General features: G+C 40.1%; 1 protein-coding gene across 3 annotated transcripts in view; it reads left to right on the top strand.

The window, feature by feature from the left end:
• Positions 1 to 25,152, top strand: part of LOC116654530 — a 190,616-nt gene that overhangs the window by 104,245 nt on the left and 61,219 nt on the right. For 2 of the 3 annotated variants that reach the window (XM_032449735.2, XM_044714167.1), the window contains exon 4: positions 10,647 to 10,799. The exons of the other annotated variant lie outside the window; for it this stretch is intronic. In XM_032449735.2, coding sequence (XP_032305626.1) covers positions 10,647 to 10,799 — 153 coding nt within the window. The remainder of the gene's footprint in view (positions 1 to 10,646; positions 10,800 to 25,152) is intronic. 3 annotated transcript variants of the gene reach the window in all.

The raw sequence follows: 25,152 nt of genomic DNA, 5'->3' as shown, positions 1-25,152 counted from the left end.
AGTGGGAACTGGCCTCAGAGTTTAAAGTCTCAGATGTCGATGACGGAAATAGCACGGATGCGTCGATGCTCCGCAGGATGGCTTCGAGTCGAGTCATTGACGAAGACTTCTCGATAACGAAGAGGCCTAGATCACGATGGTGTAGGAGCAGCTGTCAGATGTCCTAACGGATTCTGCAGATAAACCTCCACCATTGTAAAGTAGCCTCATCTGCACTGCTGCCCCATCTGGATAAAGTTCAGATAGAGAGGAGAGGAAAGAGAGAGGATAGAGAGGAGAATAGAGTCGATATTATTGTAGTCCTAGTCCGTGGAACCATAGATAGCAGGAGGAAGGGTTTCTGGACAAGCGACCAGGGAGTACAAGCTAGTAGTAGCTAGCTCTGAAGGTAAAATTAGAGCCTGCATTTTAATTAAAAGGACCTTAGCCTATTTTTGCTCTATAAATACAGTGACGCAGACAACGAGGTAGCTACCGTGGAGTCTCACACGATTCCAATACGGATACTGCCGTCCTACACGGCCTACGAGAGGCCAGAACCCACAGACGAGCTAGTGGAAAAGCTAGGACAAGACAGCGAAAAGGCTTAACATAAGCCTCATTATAGGATGCGACTTCAATGCTCACCATACACTATGGGCGAGCTCCAACACCATTTTATTCTCAAATCTCAGATCAAGGGTATTCATTGACTTGACGCTAGAATTGAAACAGGTACTCAGTCCCGTAACTCTCTAAAAGGTCCTAGACGTACACTCTTTCTTCGGCCTCAGGAACATCGAAAGCTACCTAAATTTTAACATAAACTCAAATTTATCAGCACAGAACCAGAAGTCTTTCAAAACCATAGAAAAACAAACCAAATAACATAAAATCTTATGAAACACTATTGCACCACATCGACCAGACTATCCTTAAACAGTTGAGAGTTTGAACACTGGTGGAAGTTTTCACATAGACCTGCAAAAATTCCTTTTAGAAGGGCGTGTCCAAGAACAAACCCAAATAAGCGAAATAGATCACCATGGTGGTCTACTGCCCTCTACACCGCAAGCAGAACCCTGTTCAATAAGGCCAAAGCCGGAAACCGGTAGACACTCTGGACCAAATTCAAGGTATCTTTGGCCTCTTACAAAAATGCACTCCAAAAAGGAAAGCGCTCCCCATGGATCTCCTTCTTCTCGAGTATCGAAAATACAACACAAGCTGCGAGGCTTAGGAAAATCCTATCCCAATCAGCAATAACTCTAGGCTACCTAAAAAAAATGGATATAATAGTATAAGTGAGGAATCTCTAGCTACTATACTAGACACTCATTTTCCTGGTTGCACCCTTGAAACGGACTCTCCAGAGTTCAGATCTATCCTTCCTGCTTAAGGCGCTAGACAGAGTTCTGGTGGGGCTCATTGATCAGCTGCTAACCTGCAAACAGGGACGTCCTCACTTGGTACTTCCTCTCTAACAAGGGCCGTCAACAAAGGTACAACACAAGGAGGAGTCATCTCCCCTCTCATATGGATCATAGCTGTCAACTTGATTCTATGTAAGATTCAAGAGGGAGGCTGTAAGATAGTGACATATGCCGATGACGTCGCAATCATGCTCACACGCAAATACCCACAGACGCTTTGCAATCTCATGAGCGCGAAACTATAAACCCTAGCCAAATGGACAAGCAGAATAAGCAGGGGGTAAACGCGCAAAAAACAGCCCCTCGTCCCTTAAGGACTAAACAAACAAAGGATCTCCTTCAGCAACAGTGCCAAATACCTAGGGGTAATATTGGATAGGAATCTGAACTGTAACCTTAACAAGGCAGCTATCATTGTGGACGGCAGCCCACGAGGTGACGACCTGCATACCTTGGCGTGCGCGAGGAGACTCTATATATAACCGAAGAATTAAAAATTTTCTGTAAGCAACCGATCTAAATGAATTATATACCAATCGAAAGGTATTGTTTTAATTAGAAAATTTTTGTCCAAACATTTTCCAAAAGTTATTTGGTTTTGGAGAAAGTAGGGTGAAAGTAAAAAAATTTGGAATCACTAAAGTGGGGCTGGTGGACACGCGTAAATACACGTCGATTGGTACCTCAACCGACCCGATCCGACATTTCTTTCAGAAGTTATTCAAAAATTGCATATAAAAAAAATTTTTGTTTGGCACGTGCAAGAAAAACAAAAAAAAAAATTAACCACGTGGCAAATAAGAATATTTTGTATACCTATATAGCATATTTTGTGTCACTAAAATTGATATCAGATATTTTTGGTTTTGCATGCAGGTACGTCACCGGTACTTCAAAAAGTTTCAAAAAGTTTTTTTATATTATAGGATATAGTCTGCTGATCCTTGCGGATAAGGTTGCCCGAAATGGAATCCGTAGAAAGTCCCATCTTTGTAACTTTAAAAACTTCGGTGGAAAGAGTTTGTTGAGATGACTTCTAGAATGGCTAGCTTAGGACTACCAAACGGTTCGCAGGTTGCGGCTAGCGAATGGCTATTTCAGTTAAGGTTAGCTGTGAATAAAGCGAAGTATCTCATAGCAGGACGCTCCTAGGAGATCCCCCTCGCCAAAAAATAGCCCCGGACAGCTAGCGGGTATCCGCACCGTGAGCGTTGCCGACGATGTGCTTGTGTTGCCGCCTCTAAAAAAATAGCCTCCCAAATTTCCCGTCTTCTACACTACAGAACCTATCCACCTCCCATCCCACACACCATCTCACACCGGGCCGGACTAACGAGTCACTCGACCCGTGCCAGTATATAAACTCTGCCCAGTCTCAAACGGAGGGCTCCTTGTTTGAAGGGACCCGGAGTCGGATTCTCTCAAACAACCCACATAACTGGTATTGACTGGTATTGAGGTGCAGCGAAGTCGGTTTTCGTTAACTGTGTGAAAAAATAATTTCCGATAAAACTTATGGGGTTTTTGGAGTCAAAAATCAAAATCAGTGCAGTCTGCTATGTTTCTTATTCTTAAACTTACTTTCTGTATACAAGATTTATCTGCCAATGTTTCTTCAGATCACGGCAATGCTGAGCTTACGGTGTGATTGGGGTTCTGGTAATGCTGACGGCCCGTCTTGACACTCGGTTTCTTGTACTCTCAGGCAGTTGGGTGTAAGAGAAGGACCAGAGAGTCTTACACTCTCTGGCCCCATTTTTCAAAGTGTAAAGCATCTAAGAGAGTCTTACATTCACTGGCCCCATTTGTCGGCAGTTTAACCATCTAATATTCTTTGAAGTAATGAATCCCAAACGCGGAAGCGAAAGAATTGAATTCTTGTTCTCTTCAAGACGTACCGACTGATACCGCATCAGTCGCAGTTCTTTTTGACGCAGTTTATCCAAGGAGACACAATAGTAAAGCGGAGCAGCCTTCCACTCCGATCCTCCAATCCATCGACGATATATTTGACGACATCAATGTCGTCGAAGTTATTTCGCATTGTGATGAACATCACAGGGTCGCATCAGGATCTCATTATTCCCAATTGATCCGGTTTGGAATTGTTTCGCTATCTCCTGATGAGACATTCGGTACTTAAGCACCGATGTGAGTATTGCCCTCGTTTCTTGCTATTACGTGAGTAATTCTCCAGAAAGTATGTTTTTTTCACATATTTTTATATGGAAAAATTTTAAATAATTTAATTTTAATTAATTTAAAAGTATTTTACATTTACTTATAACACATTTTAAAATATGTTAATGCAAAGTCTCAAAAGTGCGAAAGTTCAGTTTTCAACATTTCAGTGGCGTGATTTGTTTTAAATAATTTTCGTAAAAGTGTTAAAGTTCATTAATATTAGTTATTTTAATGTCTAATGTGATAAGAAAAGAATAAAACAAAAATGTAAAAAAAAACTATACTATTGCTAATTATTGCGAATTTCTTAGCAGACTATCAGTTTCTTTCAATGTCGCGTGCGACATTAGGCCAAAAAAAACTTTTTTGTTTAGCTTGAAAACTATTTTATCTACATTTATTTTGTTTTGCTCTAAAATAAGGTCTAATTAAATTGCAATATCCAATTCCCTTTTAATTATTTATAAAGTTCAAAAACAACATAAAAAGTATTATGGAAGAAAATGTATCGTGCGACAGTAAATAAAATTGAATAACACAAAAAAAAAACCAAATATTTTTAAGTAAAACAAAAATAGTTACTAAGATCAATTAATAAATAACGTTTTAAAATTGATTGTAGAAAAAGTTTCCATCAGGTTTCGCTGAAATCAGCTGAAATTAGCGAAATGGGTTTTGAAAAAGTAACATGTCTGTGTCGCGTGCGACAGCCCTAGTTTTTTTGCATATTCGGGTTGGTTTTTGAAAACGGGTGCGTTTTTCCAACTCTCGGATCCTAATACGCACCGACAAGTTATCATCTTCAGAAAACTTCGGAATCGTAATATTCTTTCATGTGAGCGTTAACAGGCATAAGCCGTTAAATACAAGGGCAGCAGAGGCTAACAGTTAATAAAGCACAGAACAGTTAATTTCTATAAATTAAAATAATTTTACAATTCATAGCAAACCGTATCTTAATAAATGCACTTTTTGTCCATTAACCGCAAGTGTTAAAGTAGAAATAAAAGATTAGACACGGGGCTACCGGCTGAATTAACAGAGACTTAATACCCGAGCTTTAACTAGCGATTCTGTAACTCCGACGTTGCCAGATGCCGCTGGAGCAGTTACTTTCGATCGCAACACTCCAGTTGTATATTCTACCAAAGATATACAAAATTATCCTCAAAATATAAAACTGCCATTTTCGTTGCGGGCCTTGTATGCACGCCATATTGGGTTCTAATCGCTGCACTCCATATTTGACCGTCTGGGCTAAGGGTCATCTTCAGGACCCGTCCTTTCGGCCTCTGGCTACGTGCCTGTGGCATACTCTTCTCGCTCTTCTTGAGTTGCACACCTAAAAGTAGGAGCTCCATCGTCGATCGTCTACCAATTGAGCTTTCAAGCAAGAAATTATTGTATGTCAATGACTCTTGGTTTTCGTCTTCCACGGGAATGTATGTTAGGGGTCGAGAGTTGGCAATCATCTCCGCCCTATTGTGGCGGCTCTCAGCAGCTCATCCGGTCGTCGTTTGTCCTGTAGAATTTATTCCAGTGCCATCTTTATAGACGCACTAAGGGCTTCCATGCCCCATTCATGTGGGGAGATACGGATGAAAGGAATTTCCATGCCATTTGGGGTCCAATGAACTTGCGGTAGAGTAGACCTTTGGTTTGTCTAGAATTTTGAACGCCTTTCGGAAATCCGTGGTGGCCCCTTGAAAGTTTGTGCCGTTGCCGCACCAGAATTCCATTCGGCAGAAGTCACTGGTTAATGAATACGCTACCTTCAAATACATTTCTTACATATGTTAAATAGCCGGTAAATAGCATGCCTCGTTTCTCCTGCTTCTGACAGCCCATATCAATCAGAGGTATACTCCCACCTTGCTAAAGGGCCAAAGCTAGCAACCCTAGGATAAGGAAAATCCGCGGTTTAGAACCGATTGTCGGTTTTTAAATTGTTCGTACAAGCTCCGTAACTGAGAAAGGGTGGACCCCATCGTTGGTATCTGTTATCGAGTTTCACACAAAAGACTCTCCGCAGCCCAGAAATCTTCTCGTGATGGCAGATTTTCGATGTCTGATCGCTGTAGGACTTTCACTTCCATCGCCTTAGGCTCCAGATCCCTCTGGCGGTACTCCATATTCTGATGCTAATACTGTATAAGATCGCGATCACGGAACACAAAAAACTGTTTGTTCTTCTTCGTTGAGCTGAAAGCTCCATAATCTGAGCTAACCTTGCTCCAAGTACTGCTCCCATTAGCTCAAGTCTTGGTATGGATATTGGTCTTAAAAGAGCTACCTTGCGTTCAATTTCGTTTTGAAGCCAGCCAAAATTTTATAATTTTGTAACTTTTGAGGCTAACTGCTCTAAGAGGTATTCATTATGTTAAACCATAAAAACATATTATTATATTTTTTCTTATATTTTTTAATATTTCAGCATTATATGTGTTTAGAAATACAATTTAGCTGGTTGAAAATATGATACTCTGCGACTGAATAATAAAGCGCATGCAATAAAGCGCATGCAAAACTGGGAAACAAAAAAAGGGAAGAATACATGCTGATAACAACAGCTGCAGCTAAGCATATTTTGATTATTTTCCATGCATTTTTTGGTGGCTGCTTGGCCCAACAGTGATGTTGCTATCCTGAAACCGACTGACCAACCTAAAGCAACTAAATTTAAATTTTTGTCGGATTAACGAGGCCAGGACTACGGACCTGTTGGAAATAGTTCAATAACGATTTGGAGCTAATATTTGTAGCTATGACATTATAGTGCTACCCTAGCGATCGACTGCAGACTTCGTTTCACCATTCGAATTGTAACTCATTTTCTGTGTAATGATCCTAGTGTCTATTGCACGGAAGTTAGATTTGGTTGATGATTGATGGTTTAAAATTGTAATAAGCAAAATTTTTGGTTGGAAGTGGTGCGTGTGCTAGGTGGCAATATATGTATATTGTGATATGTCAGTTATACACATATGTAAATACATACACGCGATAAAACAATTATAAATTAAATTTCAATATTTACTATTTGGTCAGTTTAACGCTCAGTCAAAGTGCATAACTAAGAGCTTGGAAGCAGAATTGGTTTGGTCAGCGCCTTTTGGATTGGTCAGCGTCAACAGCAAACACCATAGCGGTATCCGGAGTAATGGCAGTCTTCACAGTCTTTTCCGGGATTCTTGACGGAGGCGCACTTGTCGGTTGCAGGATCCTTGGAAGCTTCAGAAAATTAATCGCAGACATCTGCCAGACGCGAAGTGGAAATATCGATCACTGGAGGAGCGGTGGAAAGCGGGGGCATTGATGAGATGAAATTGACTATGTCCAGGATATCGTGATGGTTTTTTTGGTTTCGTTCCACTTTTAAGCCACGAGAAACCCATTGGATGTCGCGGTCCAGCGGGGAATCCTAACATCAGATCACATTTAACCTTCTAGCCGTAATGGTAGGTTCTGTCATTGACTGGCATTGGGACCATTTGTGCTTTCGAGACGAGTGGAGTGTGCAGCTAGCTTCAGGGAGTGCTTGGCCATTCCCACCTGTTGGAAAAACTTCCATAATAAGCCACTCCCAATCGGACTAGAACTTAGTCACTCTAGCTCATCCTTGCGTCACTAAATGTAGCGCTTTAAGCTTTTAGATTTTCAATTACAAAATAAAAGTGCAGAACTATGGACTTGGGCGCAGAAGCTCTACCACAGCTTCCAAAGGGCATGCGCTACATAGAACAACAAAGCGCATGCGAATCTGGGAGAATCAAAGAAAATGGAACTTATGATAACGAGAAATTTAGCGAGCGAAACGAGAAAAAACTTATTAGCGACGATCGCAAGAATTTTTGCTGTCACAAGGTTCAAAAATTGTTGTTGGGACATTTAAACAAATAAATTAAATTAAAGGAAAAATTCTTGTCTAGCCAAAATCCAAAGAAAATATAAATAAAATTAAATGAAAGCTAAAAGTAATAATTTTAAGTAACGAGAAAATAGGTTTGAGTAAAATATTAAATTTGAGCTTACTAGCAAAGCAAGTAACAGAAAAATAAATCAATTAAAAAGTTCGCCGTTCATTTTCCGTTAAAATTTTTTTTCTTTTGAATTTGAATGACACTGACCGGCAAATCAAAATAATCTGATACAACCAATAATTTAATTTAGAAGAACTTCAAAATGACAGAGTACAAAAACACGAAGTAGAAGAAAGACAGGTTCAGAGTTACAATTACAATTAAGGTTCCAGAAAAATAGAAACATGGAGAAATAAAATAAGCAACAATTGCTGGTCATTAGTGAAACGCTAGCGGAACAATTGCCATCTTTGAATCCACGGTTGACCCCCACACGCGGGAACTTCACTGACACTGTAAACCAGGGAATACACCCGCAATATCGTGCGAGTCTCGCAGATCTAGAAAGAATCCCGGATATCTTTAAATGCAACCATGAGTTTGATGGTAACACATCAGAATTTAGCTATAGAATGAAGGGAATAGATAAAAAAATGGAGGCCTACGCAGGTTAGATAGGCACACCAAAATATTTCGGTATATTACATACCATACGGAACAAAATTTCGGTACAAGCAGATAAGGCTATCGATTCCTATAATGTTCCATTAAATTGGGAGGCCATCTTAAGATGGCTAACACATTATTTCGCTGACAAGCGAGATCTGGGTACTCTCGACGCATTCTTATTAGCCACCGAGTGATGAATCGCAGTGACGAATTCAAGGTGTTGGTACTCCATCGGGGCTTGGCAGGTTTAACCTTTTGAAGATCCAATCATAAATTATTTTCAGAAAGAAATGGAATGGATATACGATTTGTTGTTTGAATATTATATGTGTATGGCTGATCTAAGGTTTTAGGAGGTAAATAAGTTGTTTGCAAACATTTCGCGAATAAATCGGCAATGGCCTGATCTGAGGTCGCAGATAAATTTTTAAACGTAAGTAGAGAAGGTAAAGATATATGTTTACGCTTAGTGTTTACAAAGTTATAAAACTGCTTTAGATCCTGAGTGAACTGAATCCGAAAGCGGTGAAGATAATTTTTGAACATTCGGCGTTTTGCACGGTGAAATCTAACCGAGCGATTAAGTATCTTAAGAAATCTATGCTGCTACAGTTTCTTTTATAAATATTTATAAGCCTGTTTATCTCTTTTTTGAATTTTGTGAGGCATCTTGTAAACCAAGGAGGATTATTTGAAGCGGACGGATATTTCCACGGCACACATAAGTCAAAAAATGTATTTAATGTGTATTACAATTTTTCTAAGATGATATTTGTATCGGTGCATGCCAGAATATGGGACCAATCAAAAGTATCAAAAGTATTACGAAAACAACAAATCTTATTTAACACGCGGGAAGACTTCTGATCGACACCAGAAATGGTTTCGATTGAAACCTCAAATGTGAGGTGATATGGACCCACTTCTGGGGTTGGGAGGGGCAAAGCCCTGGAAAGAGTGGTACCATCTGGATGAGATACAAAACATACGTCTAGAAGCCGACCTATCGAAAATTTATCGCAAGCGCAAAAAATAATCACCACCGCCCGCTATGAAAGGCAAGAATGTATTTTAAATTAGTTGTTACGGAGAAAAAGCGCATCATTGTAAAAAGAGTGTATCTAAAAGAAAAAAAGAATTTTTAACGAATAAAGGTTCTGAAACTGACTGACCAACCTAGAGTTAAGGTTAACTCTTATGGATCCACTGCGTTGCACACTTTTGCCTTGCGACGGTAAAAACGCAGTGCCCATAAAAACCACTACCCCTTTTAAAAGAATTGAATGAATTGATGAATCAACGAAAATTTAAATAATAAGTATATTTTAGGTCTTAAAATGTTGGTCAAGGTCGAGAAAAGATACAAAAGGTAAGAAATATCTAATAATTGGGGACTTGTTTAAAATATGTTATGCTATTACTAGTTTTTAATAGCAGCCGAATAAATAGACGCGTTTCAATTAAGATTTTCAATATTTCCTCCAATCAATGCCAAATTACAACCAACACGCCTTGTGTAGAAGCTCCCCAAAGCTACAGCTAAGCATATTATGATTATTTTACATGCATTTTTTGGTGGCTGCTTGACCCAATAAAAAATTTTTCTTTATTTCCCCGCTTACACATAATTTTAAATCATCAGCTATTAAAATATATAACAAGAAAGGAAAGCTAACTTCGGGCGGAGCCGAAGTTGATATACCCTTGCAGTTGAGTCGCAGTCCGCTAGGTGGCGCCACGCATTTTATATTATTAGATATATAGCGGATCGTATATAGTTGGCGGATCCTTATGAAATTTGGCATATCGAATTTTGCCAAAAGAGGAATCCATTGAAACTCCCATGCTTCTAACTTGAAAAACAACGAAGTTATAGCATTTCCGATCAATCAGTTATATGACAGCTATAGGATATAGTTGGCCGATCCCTATGAAATTCGACAAATCAGATTGTTTTTCCTAAAGTAGAATCTGTACCAAATCCCATCTTTCTAACTTAAAAAACAACAAAGTTATGCCAATTTCGACCGTTGACATCGTATGACAGCTATAGGATATAGTCGGCCGATCCTTATGAAATTTTGTACACAAGATATTTTGGTCAAATATAACATGTGTGGAAAGTCTCAACCCAACTTAAAAAACACCAAAGTTATGGCATTTCCGATCAATCAGTTATATGGCAGCTGTAGGATATAGTTGAACGATCCCGGCCGTTCCGACTTATAAACTGCCTGCAAAGAAAAGAAGGGTGTGTGCAAAGTTCAACTCGATAGCTTTAAAACTGAGAGACTAGTTTGCGTAGAAACAGACAGACGGACAGACGGACAGACGGACATGCTCATATCGACTCAGGAGGCGATCCTGATCAAGAATATACTTTAGTAAGAATTTATACTTTATAGGGTTGGAGATGTCTCCTTCACTGCGTTGCACACTTTTGACCAAAATTATAATACCCTCTGCAAGGGTATAAAAATGCAAATTATACAATATTTACATAATTATCTTTTTTTTGCAGAAGCCCTTGTTCGTGACATATGAAGTTGGCTTATATCTTACCAATGGTATTGTGTTCAATGTTTCAGGCATTACTCGGCATACTGATGCGTTTATGACGTATCAAGGAAAATCGTTCATAAGTCGATTTCTATTAAAAATAAATAAGCTACAGGTATGCATATTTTATTTGTGACATATTTATTTTATTAGTAATTGCAAATTGTAACGACCATACTGTGCGACACCCCGTTTGTGCCTCGCTATGGTCGGACTTTCATTGTAATAGGGGCCGTTAACGTATTACGTGATACTTATTCCTGGTTTATTCACCTCCCTCCCCCCCTATAATGATAACGCATGATATGAACAAACCCCCCCTATGAAACACGTGATACATTGAAACACCCCGCCCCCCTTTTTAAATTAAATTATTTTTCAAACATGTAGCTAATATTTGCTAATATACGCAAAGGAATAAAAGTCAGTCAACTTTACAAACGAAATTCCTATTTCCGCACTGTTTGAAATTCTTGAACAGTACATAAAACGTCAATTTATTGAAAAAAGTTATTTTGTGAAAGGAGGATAATATCACGTGACCATGGGCTTCGACCACCTCCCTCCCCCAGTGTGATAGTTTATGATCATTTTGAGAACACCCCCCACCCCCATAAGTGTCACGTAATATTTGAACGTCCCCTAAAATATTTTTGTGGACTACTCAACTTTAAGTTTGTGTTAATAATTTTATCAATATAACTTGGTTAATGCTCGAAATGAAAAGAAATGATTGTATTCAGTTGAAGTTTGAATACATTTTCTTTCATCGAAAAACTAAAGTGACACAAATTACGCACAGATTCTCTAGATAGCCATGACTTTTTGAAAAAATGCCTAGCTATAATTAATTCAATAAAATGAAAAATTTTACTTAAATCCAAAATTTAAAAATTCCATGTTCTACTCATTTCAACAAAAAACAAAAAATGTTCGATTGAAAACTTTTTTGGGATAAATCATAGAAGCACACAAATAAATATAAAAAATTTTCGATTTCAACTTTGAATGAGTATTCCACGCTATCGATTGCAAACTGTGTACTCTTCTTTCTTTTCTTTGCAAGCAGTATATAAATCGGAACGGACGAAATTGGCCGACTCCTGGTCAGGTTCGTGCAACTAAAAGAAGCACTCCCAGTTTCAGCTACCATGAAGGTCAGAGACTGGTCACCCCGGCGACGGGCGAAAACCAGACGAACCTTTACATGCACCTATTCACGCGATCCTGATTCACGCATCATTCATCCCCAACACATCCCGGCATCTATAAATCAACGCATTCGTCGACGACTGTATACGGCCCTCGCAAACACATTCAACTTCTCAATCCTATCGCTCGTGGAAAGCACTTGACTAAACACAATTGGAACGCGACTGGCCCTCAACCATGATGAGCATGTCATGGTTCCGATTCTTGAGTATGGATCGTGTGTCTGGAGCCCTCAATACGCAGTACACCAAGATCACATAGAATCTATACAAAAAAACTTTCTGACTTTCGCTCGTAGGGGACTTTATTGGGATGCAAATCTTTACCTCCCCTCTTATCGTAGTAGACTTTTACTAATCAACTTACCATCATTAACAACCCGTAGAACGATGCTGGGTGTCAAGCATAGCTTGCAAATAACTGTTAACCGATTCGAGCGGTCTCAAAATAAGTGTTTGTCACTGAGACTTTGAGCAAAAAGTCTGAGAGCAACCGATTGAGTTGCTCGTATACAAATTTTGCTCGCGCTCAGTCAAAGCACACTTTTTTCTGTTTTCGTTTGGTCTGCTTATTCTAGGACCGTTTGCTTGCGTTCGACGATTCAAAAAGTCTATGAAAGTATGTGAAGTTTAGTGGGGTCAACTTGTCAATTTTCTTTCTAAATCTCTCGTGTAAACAGTGATTCATCAAATTTATTGAAAATGGGACGAGAACTTAATAAAAAAGTGCATCAATTTTTTATATTTAACAAAATGGACAACAAAGTTGTCCAAAGTTTAGTTGTTAAGCTTAACTCAAAATAAATGAATTTAAAAGGAAACTATTCATTTTTTAATTAAAATAATCAATATATTAGTTTGAAATTGGAAAATTCACGTTTAAAATTTTAATAAGTTTTTTCGTCAAATTTCATGTACCATGTGCCACTGTGCAGCGAAACGAAAACAAATTATTAAAAAGACTTTTTGCGTTGACTTTTTCAGTCAATCTGTCTTTTACTGAGTCTCTCTGTGCGAGTGTCACTCAAATCTCTCATTGAGCGATGTTTGGTAGATGAGAGTTTCATGATTTGCTCATTGTAATTCGTTCAACAGAAAACCGAAACAAAAAAAATCAAAGCCTGCTGCTCAGAGAGGAACCGAATTTAAATTAGAAATGTAGATAGCCAGCATTTACTAACACGCTTAAATTTTAACGTTCTGAGTAGACGGACTAGAAACTTTCGTCCTCTACTCCTCAGCCATTGTAGTTCGACATATGCCCAAAACGATCTGTTCAGGCTATTATGTTCGGACTACAATGGTCTCCACCACATCTTTTCACTTTGCTCTACTAACAATCTTAAATGCCTTATACTAATAGCTTTATCTATGCAATAGGTCGTTACACGAGGAAGACCTCGTGATATCTTACTCCTTCTCTTCTCTTAAACTTTCTCGGATCTATCCCTGCGATTCAAGCCGTACGTATGCAGCACTGTCCCTCATGACAATCTCATTCATTCACTGCACACACGCACTTCGTCGCGAGAAATAACTCCAAAGAGCTACGTCCCGGTACCCACTCTCGTTCAATCTCCAAATCACGATGGCCCAAATTAGGTAATCGAAAGCCCCCTTAAAATCCACAAACACACGAGGACATTATTGGAGTTGCTGGATCTCACAAAGTCCTTAATTCTCCTCCAAGCGTCCTTCACACACGGTCCTTCACGAAAGCCAAACTGCTTATCAGACATCTGGCTTCCCACACGTTCCTGTAACCGATCCATCAGCACTCTTTCCATAACATTTCCAAGAACTGGAATGAGGCTAATGCCCCTAAAAGACCGCGGATTGCTCCGGATCCTATCAGGTGACTTTGGGAGCACACTCACCCTTGAGTGGACTTCCAAACACTTTTAACAATTTCCTCCGTAAACCCATCCATTCCAGGCGCTTTCCAGAGCGAATCTTGGCGAATGCCCACTTAATCTCGCTCATTAGAAGGGGTTCGGCATCACCCACTGCATTAGCCACTGAGTGCTGCCGATCCTCCCTAGGAAAGAATTCGGACAATAGACATTCCACATAGTCCTTCCAGTTTGTAAACTATTGAATGTCGACATTCATAGCACAGAAGATGCTAAACGGGACTTGCGCCGCCGCTTCTCTCACATAATGCCCATGAAGGGGCCAATTCGCTTCATAAAAGCGCCCCCCATTAACCGCAACATTCGCATCCATGGCCACGGTATGTGTCACCACAATCTCGATCGTTCATGCCATGACCCTCCAAATACACTTCACTGAAACACTCTCATCGCTGCCTTATTCACAAGAGTAACATCGATGTCACTCCTCCACATTGGACCGTCGAATGTGTACCACTCACTAGGCTCGTTCACATCCTGAACATTCTGGGTATCCAACCATTTGGCCAGCGTCGCAACCCTATCATAGTTTCGATGGCTAGGTGTTTGTCTGGACATCTTAATAACCATAGAGGGATGACGCGTTCGCGTCGATGCCAAGAATGGATTGCTACTCACCTGGAGTAGTTCCGCCTTCATGTACTAAAGGAACGGATCCCCAGTCGGTAAAGTTCACCGAAGTGTACTCCACGCCAGGATCATTCACAACTACAACCCCTCTCACACATCATCTGCCCCACGTCGCACGTAACAGCGTACAAGCCCTGGCATTTAATTTCCAAGAGTCGATACATGTTAGTATCTTTCATTCACTCATGGCAAAACCGCGCTATAGACAGGGCAGGCCGCCGAGAGCAAGTTTTGCCCCGACGACGAGGGCTATAAAAGAACAGTTTCGGCAGTCCACCGGATTGGTGGACTTCGCCGCTACATGGCCCCCCTGTTCGCACTGCCTGTCCTGTCCTGGATATACGTCCCCCCTGTTCGCACTGCCTGTCCTGTCCTGGATATACGTCCGGACCTAGGACCGAAAGCGGAGGCTGAACCACTTTATATAGACACGACCCGTGTCTAAAGCGGCCAAAGTCTTCTCGCTGACCTCTAGAGTCACGTTCGTTCTGTCTCTCCCAACTACGGTCCACGGCTTCGATTCAAAATCCACCGACTTCTTGAAGTCAGCCAAGGTCATCTCTCTCTGGATGTTGTTCGTCCACAATTCTTGCATGAAGTTCTCCGATGTACGGGGGATCAAAACTGGGGCTACAGGGGCGGCGGCTTGTCAAGCGGCAATGGGGCGTAGCGTCGTCGTCATCGGTGGTGGCATTGTGAGCCGGGTCTCCAGCTTGGCCACACGGGGCATCAATGCTACCAACAGCTCGTCGTAACGACTCACCGTGGCAGACACCTGCTGCAAGTTGCCGCTCAGCAGCACACCGCGAACGGCATGCTGGGTTGCGGACAACTCGGCTAGGACAGCTCGCTGGCTAGCAACAACGGCGGCGTGAGCAGTGACTTGCTCGAGGCCATCTCCGTGCGCTTCGGCTCCAGCTCCATGGAGATGAAGCACTCCCTTGACACTGTTTCTGCTTTTAGAACACGGCCACACTGATTCACAGCTGATTGCCTGATTGGCCGATATGGCAGAAAAAAATCAGCTGGAATAAGCTTTAATCACTTTTCCCACTACGTTGGCAGCACCGACGTACAGCTGTTAAGAATCTTTTTTATGCTTTTCGCGAGGTTGGCAGCGCCAAAGCTTAAAAATTTTTTTTGCTTACACCAAACGTGTCGATTTTTCGCGACGGAAAACACGATTTTCCGCGGAGCTACACAATTCGCAACTAATAGCATCCCAACTCGCACACAAAACGCACTTTAAATTGTTTTAAAAGGCAGCGTATTTCAGCTGATATTAATTTTTCGAGACCATTACATTGACGCACAGTCCACCTAAACACGATGAAGGCATTGACGATTCGAGTAATCAAGCACCGTCTTCGTCCGAAAACTCAGACATTCAGACTCAGACTCTGACACTCAGAAGATATTCGTAAAGCTTAAATTAAACGCCTGTGCAAAACGAAGGGAATTTTACGGCTTTGCTGAGATTCAGAATCGATTCAGGTGACACAACTCTAGAGCATCACCTTGGCTTGAGCACACCTGAGCATTCACCTGTGCACATCTTCAAGAGCGACCTATGAAAAAAAAACGATTCAGAACCAACTGTGAGAGGATGGTTTTCTTAGTGGTCTCATGGGTTTATTTATGTGTGGATATGTTAGATATAGTGCTTTACATAATAATGATTTGGTCTTAATTTATGCGTCGTTTCTGCTCTATTTCTTGCTTAAGACTAACTACTCGCAGCATTATTAACAGTCTCGTTCTACTATTCGATAAATTACATAACAGCTTCTGTTATCCTACATTTGATTGTTGCTCAGCTGTTTACATTCGGCCTTTCCTGATAAATTCTCAGCGTCCTCGCGAGATTGGTAGATGGGGTCGTCCCTCGAGTCATCATCGTCATCTTGGTCATCTTCTGGAAGTTCACACCAGCACTTCATATTGTCGGATGCATAAACCGACATATAATGTCTCTGCTTTCGTTGGGCTTGGGGAATATCTTCGACTAGATAACGGTCGTTCGGCAACACCTTGTTGACAATAAAAGTTCCTTTATAGCGAGGCTCGAATTTTCTTGAAGTACCCGTGCTGCTCGGCTCGTTCTTAACCAGCACAATATCTCCTAGCTTATATGGTGTTGGCTTTGCGTGTTTTGTGTCGTACCATTTCTTGGCTGCAGATCGTTGACTCTAGTTGCAGCGTCTGCTCGTAGCTTATCCAACTCGACATCTATCATCAGCCTCTGCTCTTGATTTTGGATCACGCTGGTCCGGGTGTTCCGGGATATCACTTGGCTCGTATCTACAAAGCTGAAATGGGGAACATTTATTTGTGCTATTTACCATTGTATTAATGCTCCACTGGATAGATCGTAGCATTTCGTCCCATCGCTTATCGTTCTCATTCGAAAGCAAAAGCATGGGCAAAATAATCCGGTTCGTTCTCTCTACATGACCGTTGGCTCTCGGTGTCCTTACAGCGTTAAGGATGTGCTTGATAGTGACTTTCAATATTTTTCGACATATTTCGAAGTAGGGGCGGTACCTCGATTGGTAATGATTCGTCCTGGCATTCCCAAGTAGCTCGTAACTTCTTGCAAGATATCCAAGACTGTTGCTATCCTTTTTGTGGCTCCCAATATAGTAAACTTCGTGAAGGCGTCGACAATATCTAGGATATGCTCATTCCTCTTTGAACTCTTTGGGAAAGGTACTAGGTGATCCATGTGTTCTGTATAAAAGGGGATGGGCTTGATGTCATCGTAATGATACTTTCTTTCTCGGCATCTACCTGGTGTTTTGTTTAGCGCGCAACCTATGTATGATTTTATACAACTCTTGACGAAATTTCGCATTCGGGCAAACCAAAACAAATTAAGAATGCGCTGCATTGTTTTCTTTGTGCTCATGTATCCTGCTTTGTCGTGGCATTTGTGGAGTATCTTAGCTGTTTCGGCACAACCCATAGCAACTTGTTGACGTATTTTCGAAATAGGGGATCTTGCTCTATTACGTACTCATCGATCTCATTTTGCTTCGCACTTGTTATATCCGCAACGATGTTCTGAATCTTCTCATCTTGTAATTGTATTGCGAATAACCAGTCAGCGTCGTCTATCAGGGTTTTGGAAATCTTCAGACATGCAGTCTTCACCTTATGTGCGTTTTCAAAAGGTGATCGGCTCAAAGCATTAACGTGGCACATCAGTAGCTTGATATACTATCTCGATATCATATTCTTGAATCCTTGACCACCATCGTGCAAAACGGGGTATAAGTTCCTTTTTATCCATTGAAGATTTCAGGGCATTACAATCGGTAACTACTCGAACATTTTTAACATAGACATAATACTTAAATCGATCCATAGACTCGACGACGGCTAGAGCTTCCAGCTCGTAACTGTGATAATTTTTCTCGGACTTAGATGTTGCTCGACTAAAATAAGCAATTGGCTTTAGTTGACCCTCCTCCACAGCACTGGCATCTGTGTGTAATTCATGTTCAGCATCTAGGCGATAACTTGTGATAACAGGTCTTGATGATAGGCATCTTTTCAAGTTGGTAAACGTATCCTCTTGTCACTGCTCCCTTTTGAACGTTTGTGTTTTTCGCAACAGCATACCTAATTGGTTCTCTGATATAAGGCTCTGATATAATAGCGTATCCGGCGACAAATTTTCGAAAATAACCTGTGAGTCCTAAAAACTGACGTACTTCAGTGACATTGGTCGGTGTGGGGAACATGGAAATAGTATTCGTCTTTACTTCTCCTGGGCTGAAACCTCCACCGTGAATTTGATGTCCTAGAAACGTAATAGACTGCTCGTACAATTTGCATTTATCCAGACCTAGAGTTAGTCCGCACTCTCGCAATACTGTAAGGACTCTCTGTAGCTTGGCAAACATTAACTCGAAATTATTGCTACCAATAAGAATGTCGTTCATATAGTGAATCATATCTCCTGAGACGATTGAAAATTGCTGGGTCATTCTTTAGCCCAAACGGGAGTCGCTTAAACTCGTAAAGTCCATCCGTGGTGATGAATTCTGTAAACTTTCGGCTGATTTTGATGAGTACTTCAGGGCTGGCATACTCAGACGTAGATTGTTGCCATGACTTTTTGAAAATATGAGATTAAAAACTCCAATTTAATTGACGAAAATATTGTTTAACCCATATATAATTTAAATTCAATAAAGTTATTTCGAGTTTTCCCTTAAATCCAAAATTAAAACATGGTATGATCTACTGCTTTGAATAAGAAAATAAAAATCTTCCATAAGAAAATGTTTGGGGAAAAATCATAGAAGGGGAAAAATCATTTATTTTGATAAAAATCAAAATAAATGTAGAAAATCTGAAATTTCAACTTTGGATGAGTATTCCAAAGATATGGTAACTGCTAGATACCATTTTTTAATTTTAGTTGGTACGCATACATTTAAAAAATGATATGTTCTAGAAACAATGATGGTCATCTTCATTACACGGCCTACATAATTCTTTGTAGGCCTATGGTAAAATTTGATCAATTTCTTCTCTTAGGTGTACCGCGGAAACTGTGGGTGATAGAATCTATGTTTGTTCTGGAGCAGGGGGGTTCAGGGGTTCAGGGGAGCTTAAAGGTTATGGAGCAGGTGAAATTATGCGTGGAGATTTTTTGCTGTTGGCCTGTGTAATTGAACCTATTTTCCACTGGATAGTGGTTGTTCCCAAAAAAATAATCCGAAATAAGCAGGAGAATTCTGTACTATCATATCCAATAAATAAATAAGCAGGAGAATGATAGATTGATTAATCTTTTTCACAAGAACGTTTTTCACAAGAAGTTTTGGATAGTTACTAATTCAGTGTGTTGCTACCAGAAAAACCGAACAGAAGTTTTTCTTCTTGATGGGTGTTTGGTCATTGAGATTTTTCAATGACTTTTATCCAAAATAATAAAAAAAATAATTATTTTTTTCACAACGTTATAAAAATGTTTATTTATTCGCATATGAAATGGAGTGAAAGAAAGCTCAGATTTAGAATGCACTGAGAAAAATAGTACAAGTGAGCCCGCCTTTTAGCATAGGACGGGCGAAAGCTCGTTAACTACCGAGAAGAGTCGGCTTGAGGCGACTAACAAAGCGATGAGAAATTGATTATATGCTAAACTATAATTATTACATTTATATATATGCCCATTTATGCCGTAGCTGCTGCCTGACCCGACAATGGGAAATCTTCTTGATTATGACAAAAGCGTACAAAGGTGAATTACGCTGCTGGCAATGTCATTGGCAGCAGCAAAAAAACAGTTGAAGATAGCGAAATTCCAACTTCTACACTGGAAACATTTAGAAAGTGTGATGTCCACATATTACCAACAGTCCACACCTATCTCCGAGTATTCTGTATACTTCCCGTAAAAAACGCGAGCTCTATCAACAAAGGATATCAACAAAGCGCATGCGCAGGCAAGAATAAATGCTGAACAACCGCTGCAGCTAAACATATTATGATTATTATATCCTTGCAGAGGGTATTATAATTTAGTCAAAAGTGTGCAACGCAGTGAAGTATATATATTCTTCATCAGGATCACCTCCTGAGTCGATATAAGCATGTCCGTCTGTCCATTTGTCTGTTGGTTTCTACGTAAACTAGTCTTTCAGTTTTAGAGCTATCGAGTTGAAGTTTTGCACACATCCTTCTTTTCCTTGCAAGGTAGTATATAAGCAAAATAATAATAATAATTTGGGTCGGCTATATCCTTAGATGCCATATTTCTGAACGATCGGAAATGGAACAACCTTAACTACAATGGTATATCAATTTCGGCTTCGTCTGAAGTTATCTTTTCTTTTTTGTTTTTAAATGGTTTTGTTGGTGGCTGCTTGGCTTAACACTAAACAAACCAGTGTTTGATTTATAATATCTTGATATATAATTATAATCTAATTTTATAAATTTAAAAATCCTTCGCACTTCACGTGTGCGTTGGAGTATTTGGACGTAAATAAATAAATTTGTAAGGCGCTGGTTTGGTGTAAGCCCGCATTTCCTCTTCGGAAATTAATTATGGAGCGCCTGTCTATTCAGATGTGGCTGGTCTTTTGTTCTGAAAATTAGGCGCTTGGTAGGGTTGTCGGAATTTTGACATAGAGGGGTCTACCTCCATGGGTTCTTTTGTATAACTTTCCCTGTTGTTTGTTCTTAACCCTCATTAACCCTCATCATTGTTAATAAAGTCAACTATTTTTTAACTTCATCAAGGTACCCAATTCTTGCTTGATGACGTGCATTAGTCTTTTAGTGAAGTCTAAGCGACCAATAACACTGTGCGACAAAAAAAATGTTTAAGTTGGTTTTTTCTTATTTTTCACAATCAAAATAAGAATGCAAGTTTATGGATTTGTTAATATCAATATTCAAGCAGCTTTTATGCATATTTCACGACCTTATAATTACATATTGGGAAAAATATTTTTTTTACCGTTATAAGCGTTTATGCAAGTTCAATATCTATTATTTAAAAATTATTAAATAAATATACCGTTAGACTTTTATAACGATGCTTAAAAATTATTTCCTTGCTACGCGAGGAGAGGTATCCTAGAGATAAAAAAAAACAAGATTACGAATGATTTCGTATAGGTGGGTCCTACTGGAGGTCCGTTTTACGGGAGCAACAAACGACGCAGGTTAGGTATAAGCACCACGAATTGATACCGAGATTACGAACATTTCATATAGATGAATCCTACTGGTTGTTATACCTACTAGGTAGAATGTAAGTGCTAGGTACTAGTTCTGGGTCTGCTGACTCATATCGCTTGGTATTGGGTTTCTGCTCAGCTCGTTGGGTTTGCTTGCTCTGGTCAGTGCGGAGCGGGAGCGCAAGAAGACCTCAGTTGCGCTCTTGGATGAATTCCACTAGCTTCGCCGCAATAGATAAGCTAGGCTTAAGTGTAACATGAAATATAGATCGAATCGACCTTTAGTACACAAAGATGTGAACATTCCTGTTATCGAGAAATTTAATCAATAAATTTCTTGCCTCTCCGGTGAAGCTTTTGGAACTATCAAGGCATTCCAGGTCACCGAGAGTATCGACTAGTTGTCAAATCTGTGCAAGATCGCTACATAAACTTCTGCATCGATTTACAGTGACTAAAAATAACTTAGCGTTATCACCACCAACAGAAAATCCTCTTCCAGCGTTAACGCATGATGGCCCTTCTACTTCACATGCTTTGCATTCGTCATCCCTAGAATGGGTTTAGTTAGCGACTTCGATCGAAGCATTTCTTGACTCAGGGTCACAAATGTTTTTAATTACTTAAGATCTAGCTCAACGCTTTCAGATACGTAGGGAGGAATCTTTTATCAACTTGTTTGGAATTGGTCAAGCTAACTCACAAGTAAAGAAAAAGATACACACCATGGTGAAGTCGAGAATTAATGGTAGTGATATTCCGTTCGAGTTTTAGATTTTAAAAACAATTTCAAGCAATCACCCTGACCAGTCAGTGAACGTGAAAGATTGGACCCTACCAAAGAACTTGCCATTATCAGACCCATATTTTTATAAACCTCAGCGGATAGATATTTTAATTGGAGCTGAGTCATGTTATGAACTTTTGTCCGTTGGTCAAACAAAGCAAGATCCGAACCATCTCATACTTCAAAAAACGCTCGTTGCTGTTGCCAGAACAGGAGTTGTGTAAGGAACATTATCGGAAGACTACTAGAAGTGCCGATTTGATTCATGTCGATTTGAAGACAAACTTCCATTTAAGTCGGATCCAAGAGTTTTGGGCAACTCATTCGATTTTGCCAAACGCCGTTTTCTGTCGCTCGGGAGAAGATAACATCGAGATCATCGAGTAATTGATATACGAAACCCTAGGTCATACATCCCCTGCATGCAATAATTTTCTTGCTACCCCACACTACGTTATACGCCACCAGTTCAACAATTCAGGAAAAGCTTTACTCAACTCTTCTTCGGTTTCGGCTAAACAAATAGCCAAGTAATGCTAAATGAAGAAGACAGGCGATACCAGTTGATAGTGTAGAGAAAAGACCCATCTGAGTCCTTGAAATTGTGCAAGCTCAAGACCATTAAATTCTTTTGACCATTTTTTTATCTAATTTCAAATCTATAGAGAAATTACATAGTCTGGTGAGGACTAAATTGATAAAAGGACATGAGTTTACACTTCGATCCATTAAACTTCAGGTTAGTTGCTAAACACCCATTTTGAATTTTATCCAAATCGGATTGAAGTCTAGATTGGGCGCTAGCGATTGGACGCATCATCAACGCAACTAAGTACAAATGAATCAGTTAAGGCAAGGAGCAAGTCGTTAATAAACAGTGTAAAAAGTTGGATGGCAGACATCTTGGACACTGATGTCTGCCTTGGGGCACCCCAGATGTGGCGCGGACTAAACAAGTTCTTCCAGATAAGTAGCTCGAAATCCAGATAAGGAGATTAGTGTAAATGACGTCTGTTTGTAAGCCATTCCGGAACCCATCCGAAGTTGGCAGTGGTGGAGCGGCGCTTCATGAAGCCATGCTGGTACGGAGATATTATTGAACTACATAGGTGTTGCAAATGTGGAGTAATCAGTTTTTCAAAAAGCTTTGGAATTTCTGGCAATTTAGAGATGCCTCTAAAATTTGCAGCGTCGGATTTTTTCCCATTTTTATGCAGCGGAATAATGTAAGATTCCTTCCACATAAGGGGAAAGATCGAAGTCTCCAGCGATAGATTAAAGAGTTTGAGGAGCGGTTTGCTCAGAGCTTCGGCGCAGCTCTTCAGAACCCTCTTCAGAACACGGGCTTGACCTTAAGAAGATCCGATAACACACCACTTTGATCAAAAGAAGGGCAAAATATATGGTTGGCTGATTGGATATTATATTACATTCTGGAGTTTTTTAGACAACGGATTCGGATTCAGCGACCCTGAAAACATATAATAAACATGGTCTGACCCACAAACTTGAATATAATTTTTTATGAGGTTTTTTGGGGTTATGTTAGAACCCCTGACGTGCTGGGGTTTTTTTAGACCTCGGATTGGGATTCAACGACCCCAAAAACATATAGTAAACATGGTCTGACCTCCAGACCCGAAAAAATATTTTTTTTTGTGTGGCTGTGTAATTTATGATTATTTAAAAGTCTATTCTTGACGTTCTTTAAATTTAATTGATGCTAACGTAGTTAATTTGCCCGAGTGACATGTCGAACATGCCCGCAGGGAAGTCGGGGTGCGAATTAGGCAATAAAGACGGTGAATTTTCCACATTTGACCACATAAGTTCTTGGATATTAAAGTCACCCAGAGCTATAAGCTGGTCACCATCAGAAAGACGATTAAAAACCAAACGAATAGCGGACAAATGTTGCCAGTATGTTGGCGGTTCGGACGAAGGTGGTATGTACAAACAAGTAACATACAAAGATTGATCGGACAAAGTGATTTTGATGCAAAGAAATTCAATGTCACCAAACTCTTGTGATTTTACCTCTTCAGAAGCGAGTTTGGAGTCTACAGAGATTAACACTCCTCCTCCCCTTCGCAAAGTTCTATCACATCTAAAAGTGGTGTACCTACTAGGAAAAACTTCGGAGCTTAAGATCTCCGGCTTTAACCAAGTTTCTGTAAATACTATAATGTGAGATGCAAAGAAAGAACTATCAGAATACAGTTTGGGAAGTTTACTACGTAACCCTCTAGTATTCTGATAGGTAAGTGTTAATGAAGACATTAGTTTTTTGAAATTGAGGAAGATGAGGTGGAAGATTGATCAGTGGCCGTAACATGTGGGAGTTTTACACTCACAGGTTTGTTTTTTTTTCACCTTACTTGGCTGATGTTCTTGGACGAAAATGTTCTCTGGCCAAAAGCTGGCGGAACAAATCGTCTTGAACATCTGCAAGAGCACACGTATTTTGAATGATGACGTGTGCCTGGGTGTATGAATATTTAAATTTAGTAATATACACCACCTTTATGTCGACTATTGTTTTCACTTTGATGTAAGCAGAGATATCAATCTCAGAAGTATCAGGGGCAAGCTGGGAAACAAAAATGTGTTTTGATGGTGCGATCACCTGTAAGGGTTTTGGTGCCGCCGTAACTAATATTGCGGCATCTGTTCGTAACGGGGGTCCGGCAGGTTGATTACCCTGTTCGGTGACTTTTAAGGGTGTGAATTATTGGGTCTGGTGGTATCCCGTGAAGCGATGCCACAGAGGACAATTGCTCATTTATTCAGAGATATTCGGAAGCCGAATTTCTTTTCCGGTCTGGCCCTTGGGGTGACTCAGTGGCTGCATAACTGTCGGCTGAAGATTATTCGCTACAAGCACATCACTAAAAGGGGATTTTTTACGCTTTAAAGACTCATTTAGTAGTTGAAGACTACTAAACTGTGTATCGAGCGCACCGAGTTGGTCATAGATTTTGCGAAAACCGCTAATCAACCCTTTGAAATCCCTTTAGTCTGTCTCATGAACCATCTCATTTCGTCCTGAACAGCACGACAACTATTATATTTTTTATGATATTTGTCCGTCCGCTTTAAGATAAAGAGAGGATTTTGATTAAAGGAAAGATTCAGTTGCAGGAACTGTGGCTTAATAAGCTAGATTGGGTTGAGTCGATTTCACTTGGCTCATTTGGAATGAGCGTGGAACAAAATTGAGCTT

The sequence above is a fragment of the Drosophila ananassae genome, chromosome 2L, assembly GCF_017639315.1.
Source record: "Drosophila ananassae strain 14024-0371.13 chromosome 2L, ASM1763931v2, whole genome shotgun sequence".
Taxonomy (NCBI): domain Eukaryota; kingdom Metazoa; phylum Arthropoda; class Insecta; order Diptera; family Drosophilidae; genus Drosophila; species Drosophila ananassae.
This window is presented reverse-complemented; position numbering and strand designations above follow the sequence as displayed.